Source organism: Rhinatrema bivittatum, chromosome 8 (genome assembly GCF_901001135.1).
Source record: "Rhinatrema bivittatum chromosome 8, aRhiBiv1.1, whole genome shotgun sequence".
NCBI lineage: Eukaryota > Metazoa > Chordata > Amphibia > Gymnophiona > Rhinatrematidae > Rhinatrema > Rhinatrema bivittatum.
Genome location: NC_042622.1, coordinates 48,348,593 through 48,354,592, shown reverse-complemented (window position 1 = coordinate 48,354,592; position 6,000 = coordinate 48,348,593). Strand labels below are relative to the sequence as shown.

The following is a 6,000-nucleotide window of genomic DNA, read 5'->3' as shown; positions in this document are numbered from 1 at the left end:
TATCTGGAATGATCCCTTTCAGATAACTACTGTAGGCAGCAGAGTGCCTTTTACTTTCTAAAAAAAGGTTCCAGGTCAGTAACTGTGTGACCTGGAAGAAAATCATTACTGACCGCATTATGTGTGCATAATCTTGATAAGTCACTGTGCAAACGATAAGACTGGGGTCGTTCGCCCCCACGCAGACGGAACACATGCTGAGCTTCAGATCCCTTATTTCTCTGGAGTAGAAGGCATGTCCTGTTGGTTACGGCAGTGGGATGAGAACCCAGGAAACCACTGCCTCCCACTGATATCCTTGTGACCTTGGATATCCATTGCCTCAGGTACCTATTTAGATTGTAAGCTCTTTAGGGAAGGCTCGCATTCTAGCTGACTTACAGATAATGCTGTTAGCTGCCTTGACCATTAAATTGGAAAGTTGGGCTAAAAAATAAATGAAAATGGTGCCCGCACTCTGACTCACTTTTAGTTACCTATGTATGATAGATCCTGCAGAGGTGCTGCTATGAATTTACCATGTCTCTAGCTGCAGAGTGCATCATATCTTGTTAAGAGCAATGGGAAAGGGCAATCAGCAGCCAGTACTGCTAATAGATCCCCTTTCTGGGACTACATTTCTGAAAGTGTCCAGAGTTTTCTGTTTCTTGCGGGTGAATGCAATATATAAACATGCATCACTATGCTCAGTGCACAAGTTATGCATTACCTGGAGCTGAACATGTACATATAAAAACAATCCCAACCAAAACATTTGTCTCTCATGTTTATAAACACATTTTGCAACGATTTCCTGATTTTTATTCTGACACAATCATGGCTTTATTTATAGTTGAATGTTATGTTGCAGTGTTTTGTTTTGTTTTTTTATTACTGGTCAATAGGAGAGTCATTTATCTTATCTGTCCTTCCATTAATTATTGTTGCAAGCTAATGGGTTTTCTCTGTAGTTGAAAGACCATAACTAGTCCTGGCTCAATACACCAAAGGCTTTCTCCTTTCGTGTGCCTATGGAACAAGAACCCCTTGAGTCAGGGCCCACAGTATACACCTCAATATAAGCAACAGGAAGAGTGAAGCACTCAATGGTTTTTTGGGTTTTTTTCATCTCTTATACTTGCATCTGACACCCAGGCTAAGGTGTCCCAGCTTTACGTAGCCGCTGTCTTACCAGCCGCTGCTGTTTTTTTTTGCTAGAGATTCTCTGTGAAGGAAGTGCTGGTAGAAGCCCAAACTCTTCCTCCCTCCCGAGTCCCGCAGTGGTGCTGTCATGCCTGGCCCGTGTCAGAGATGCTGAACATGATTGGGCAGGCACAGCCAGAAAAGGAATTTGATGGCCACCTGCAGAATCTGCATTTGCGGTGTGTACGGGGGACCATGGGGTAAGTTTGGTAACTTAGGTTCATGATACAAAGTCTCTTCACGCTAGTGCATGAGTCATGAGCAGTGCAAATACCCCCTGTCCAAAGAATTCCTCTCCATCTGCTAATGAAGAAAGCCTCGCGAACCGGGACAAGGGAGCATATTTCGGGTACGTGGCGACATTTTTCTTTACTTACTATCCTCAGAGCACTGTGGACCAGTTTGTTTCCCCCCCCCCCCCCCCCCCCCCCCACTGATGTATTGCCCACTTTGTGGTTTACTGTAACCCACAGTTAGGAAGAAGTAAATTTCTTCCAATATTCAAACAGAATTTATTTTGTTGTTCAGAACCAAAGCACCAGCACAAACACTGAATGGTTCGTCCTCCTCAGAGGTGCCTGTGCTGCACAGCTCTACAAGTCAATAAGAGAATTACACAACTGTAATGGGAAACAGGCAATTTCAATCAATATGAATTTCATGTTTTAGCAAAAAAAGTAAATAAAAAATGGATTAAGAAATTATAGCAGCTTTAATTTATATTTTAAAAAAAAAAAACTATCACATTGCAGTCTCTTTTTTCATATAAGTTAATGTCTGTTCTGCAGGATTTTTAACTCATGCTAATGTTTCTTATCTTGTGATGACCCTGGCAAGACACTGAACTGTTCACTGATCTCTATGACTTTGGCTTGGCAATCAAGTAAGTTGTCCTTCAGTGCAGTGATTTCCTGAGAGTGGGCTGCCAGAGTCCCATTCATGTGGTCCATGTATCCCCACAGACCTCCTGTGTGCTTCTCTAACTCGTCTTTGATGAGATCCAGGCTTCCAGTCACTGCCCCAAGTTTGCCACACATGTTCTCCACTTGGGCCACTCGGCTGTCAAACTGGAAGACATCCTTTTGGAGATCATGTGCAAGGTGCTTACAGTTGCCTAGGTCATTCAAGATTCGGGTTTTCAGTTTCTCTAGATCCCCTTTGAGGTCAAGGACATGTCTGTTACTAAATAAGAGTCGAGAGCCCTGATCCTGGATTTTCTCTTGGATGGAGTGAACCTCATCATATATCTTGCGCTCATGCTCATCAAAGGAAGAATTGATGTGTAGGACTGTGTCAGAATACTGATTGACTGAGTCTTTCAGGCCAGTAAGTGACTTTCTGACAGTGTTGAGATTAATTTTAAGCAAAGTGATTTCACCCTGAAGTAAATTTGCTTCTTCTTCTTCAATCCGTCTTTGGATTTCCAGGACAGTAGAATTGAGTTTCTTCAGGAGATCCGAGTTGACATCAAGTTTCAGGAGCAGGTCCTGGCTTTTAGTCTGGCAGTCTTCGATATCCGTTCTGAAATTTTCTACAACACTAGAACTGGTGGTACAGCACTGAGAACACAGATTCTCCAGTATAGTCAGTCTGCTCTGTAGTACATCTATGCCCTCAGTGGTTTGTTTCTTTATGGCCGCAATCTCATTCTCAAGCAAAGGCATTACAGCACCATCCATAGTCACTGGCATGCTGATGTTGCTGAGGTCCCCAACAATGGTCATGAACCTATCTTCCAAGGTCCTTATTTTATCTTCCAATGAGATTTTGATGCCATCTACCTCTAAACCCACCAGTCCTCTCATGCCATCCTCAATTTCATGGCAGCGACCATCCATTTCCCGCTCAGTTGCATTGATCTTTGCCTCAATATCTTCCAAACGGCCATTAAAGAAATTCTCAAGGGTAACTGAAGAAATCTGGGGCAGTTCACTATGCAGTCTGGATTGCTGGTTCTTCTGAGTCTCAGTGAGGTCATGCAGGTTTTTCTCCAAATTGTCTAGTCGTTCAGTAAGATAGTTGATATTGCTGCAGCAGCTCTCAATCACCGTCAGACCGTGAATCTGGCTCTCCAGGTGGGATATATCCTTTTTGATTTGCAGTTCCTTGCCATCCAAAGACTGCTGGAGCCGCAAATTTGCAGCTTTTTCTTCCTCACACTGCTGTTGCACTTCTTTGATACGAAAATCACATGTGCTCTGTATGTTTAGCAACTTTTTCTCAAACCCATCTAGTATCTCAGCCTTTACATTAGCTAACTTGCTTTCAATATACTCTTCAAGGATATCAATCGATGTCAAAGGAGAAGGCTTGGCAGCTTCCAAGAGGTGCTTGATTCGTCCATCATGGTCCAGGACCATACCATGAACCTCATCTAGCAATTCTGTTTTGGTTTTTAGCACATCACTCACTTCAGTAACTTTTCCCATGATGTCTCCAACCCTGTGGAAGGTAATATCAGCTTTCTCGGGAGCATCCACTATCCCATCTGGAATAATGCCAAAGCCAACAGAGGAGTCTGGCACACTTGGGGTGTTCATCAAGGTGCTAATCATCTTATTGGTGTCCTCCTGGATAGCATGCCGGAGGTGGTCTCCCAGACCATTCACCATGGTATATAGGCTGTCGTAGGACTGGGAGAGGCGTCTTACCTCCTCTTCCAAATGATCTAATCTGTCTCCAAAAACACCAGGCAATTTTCTACCTATTCAGAATAATACAAAAAAAAAAGTTTGCTAATGAGTTTTATAATTCAATCTCTAGTTTCTTCTGCACATGCTGGTTTCATTTGCATCTGATATCAAAGGAAACAACCTGTTGTGATTTATTTTGTTTTCATAATGTAACCCTTTTGCAGTGGAACCAGGTGCCCCATTAATTTTGGGGACCCCTAGAATATAGGTTCTCATATGTTTGGGAACCTTGGATTATGTATATATCTTTATGTCCCTGTTTAAGTAGTTTGAGAAATCCCTTGTAAGTACTGGAGAGTAGAGACTACAGATCTCAATTCTAACTTCCTGTTTCAGTCCTACAGGAGAGAGCCATAGAGATGACATCTCTCTAGCAGACCGATTCAGTAAAGTCCGCGGGAGAGCGGACGAATGCCCACTCTCCCGGCGCGCGCACTGGCCACTCGCCGGTGCGTGCGATTCAGTATTTAAATTAGGTGGTGCGGTAGAAACAGGCAAAAGGAGGCGCTAGGGACACTAGCGGGTCCATAGCGCCTCCTTTTAGCCCGGAGCGGCGGCTGTCAGCGGATTTGACAGCCAACGCTCAATTTTGCCGGCATCTGTTCTCGAGCCCGCTGACAGCCACGGCTCGGAAACCGGACGCCGGCAAAATTGAGCGTCCGGTTTTCGACCCGACAGCTGCCGGCCCATTTTAAATTTTTTTTCTTTTTTTTTTTTTTTTACTTTTTTTTACCCTTCAGGACTTCCGACTTAATATCGCCATGATATTAAGTAGGAGGATGCACAGAAAAGCAGTTTTTACTGCTTTTCTGTGCACTTTCCCAGTGCCGGCAGAAACTAGCGCCTACCTTTGGGTAGGCGCTAATTTCTGAAAGTAATGTGCGGCTTGGCTGCACATTTTACTTTCTGTATCGTGCGGGAATACCTAATAGGGCCATCAACATGCATTTGCATGTTGAGGGCGCTATTAGGTGCCGCGGGTTAGACGCGCATTTTCCGCCCCTTACTGAATAAGGGATAAGGGAAAACGTGCGTCTAAGACGGAGCGCACTGTACTGTATCGGCCTGCAAGTTAGCTTCAAAGAAATCATGGAAGATTCCAGCCCCACACCTCACTCCTAGTCTGAGCCTGTACCTGTGCCCCTACAAGGAATATACTTATTTCCTCCAGGAGCCACTCTTGGTATCTTGTGTATGAGAGCTGTGAGTAAATATGCTGTGGGATCTAAGTGGGATTTAGACCCTTTAAAGCTGGAAATACTGAGATTAATGGAACTTCTCTGCTTCAACGGCAGTGGGAAAAGGGGAATTGGATTCAGACGATTTGGGGAACAAATAAACATGGGGGTAACTTGCTGATGCGGCTTTTACTACCCTTAATCACTAAGCCTCATACTTTTGATGCAGTTCCAACATTGTTCTCTGCTTCTACGGCAAGGGTTAAGGGAAATTGGATTCAAATAGCATCAGAGGGCTCTGACTTTTTCAGTCTGGGAAACTAATAAGCATGGAATAACCTATACAGTGCAGCAGACACCGGCAGAAGCATACTGGGTAGACTGGTAGACTGGGTGGATCATTTGGTCCTTTTCTGCCGTCATTTCTATGTTTCTATGTTAAGTCAGAGAAGAGACCCCAACAGCTCATGGTGGTAGGGACTTCAGCATACACTGCTGTAACAACCTCTAATTGGACTGAGTCTGAATATGTGATTTTTAGTTTCACCAAGAAGTATAATTGATGGAGAAGTAAAGCTGAACTTAATTGCTTCTCTCTCCTTATCTTGTTGAAACACACAATTATTGCGAAGTTACCTGTGGACTGGACTGTATTTCTCCTGTAAATATCTGTGAATATTATGTAATTGATTTATTTTAACTGGTGCATTGTCTTATTATTGCATTCTGCTGAGATTTTATTTGGATTGGTGAACTATAAATGACAATAAATAAAAATAAAATGACTACTTGTTTTCAGCCTGCCTTTAACAGGGATCTGGTTTATCTGTTAGAGAGAGATTTATTTATTTATTATTTAGAATTTTTATATACCGACATTCTCGATACACATATCAAATCAGGTCGGTTTCCATTGAACAAAACAGTCGCTGTTAAGGCGAGAAATG

The 6,000-nt window shown here is 43.2% G+C and overlaps 1 protein-coding gene across 1 annotated transcript in view; it reads right to left on the bottom strand.

Annotated features, from left to right (window-relative positions):
- Nucleotides 1-1,622: 1,622 nt before the first annotated feature.
- LOC115097391 (EMILIN-3-like) overlaps nucleotides 1,623-6,000 on the bottom strand; it is a 32,634-nt gene continuing 28,256 nt past the window's right edge. Inside the window, exon 4 of the mRNA XM_029613169.1 lies at nucleotides 1,623-3,886. Within this exon, the coding sequence (XP_029469029.1) occupies nucleotides 1,986-3,886 (1,901 nt within the window). The 3' untranslated portion in view covers nucleotides 1,623-1,985. The remainder of the gene's footprint in view (nucleotides 3,887-6,000) is intronic.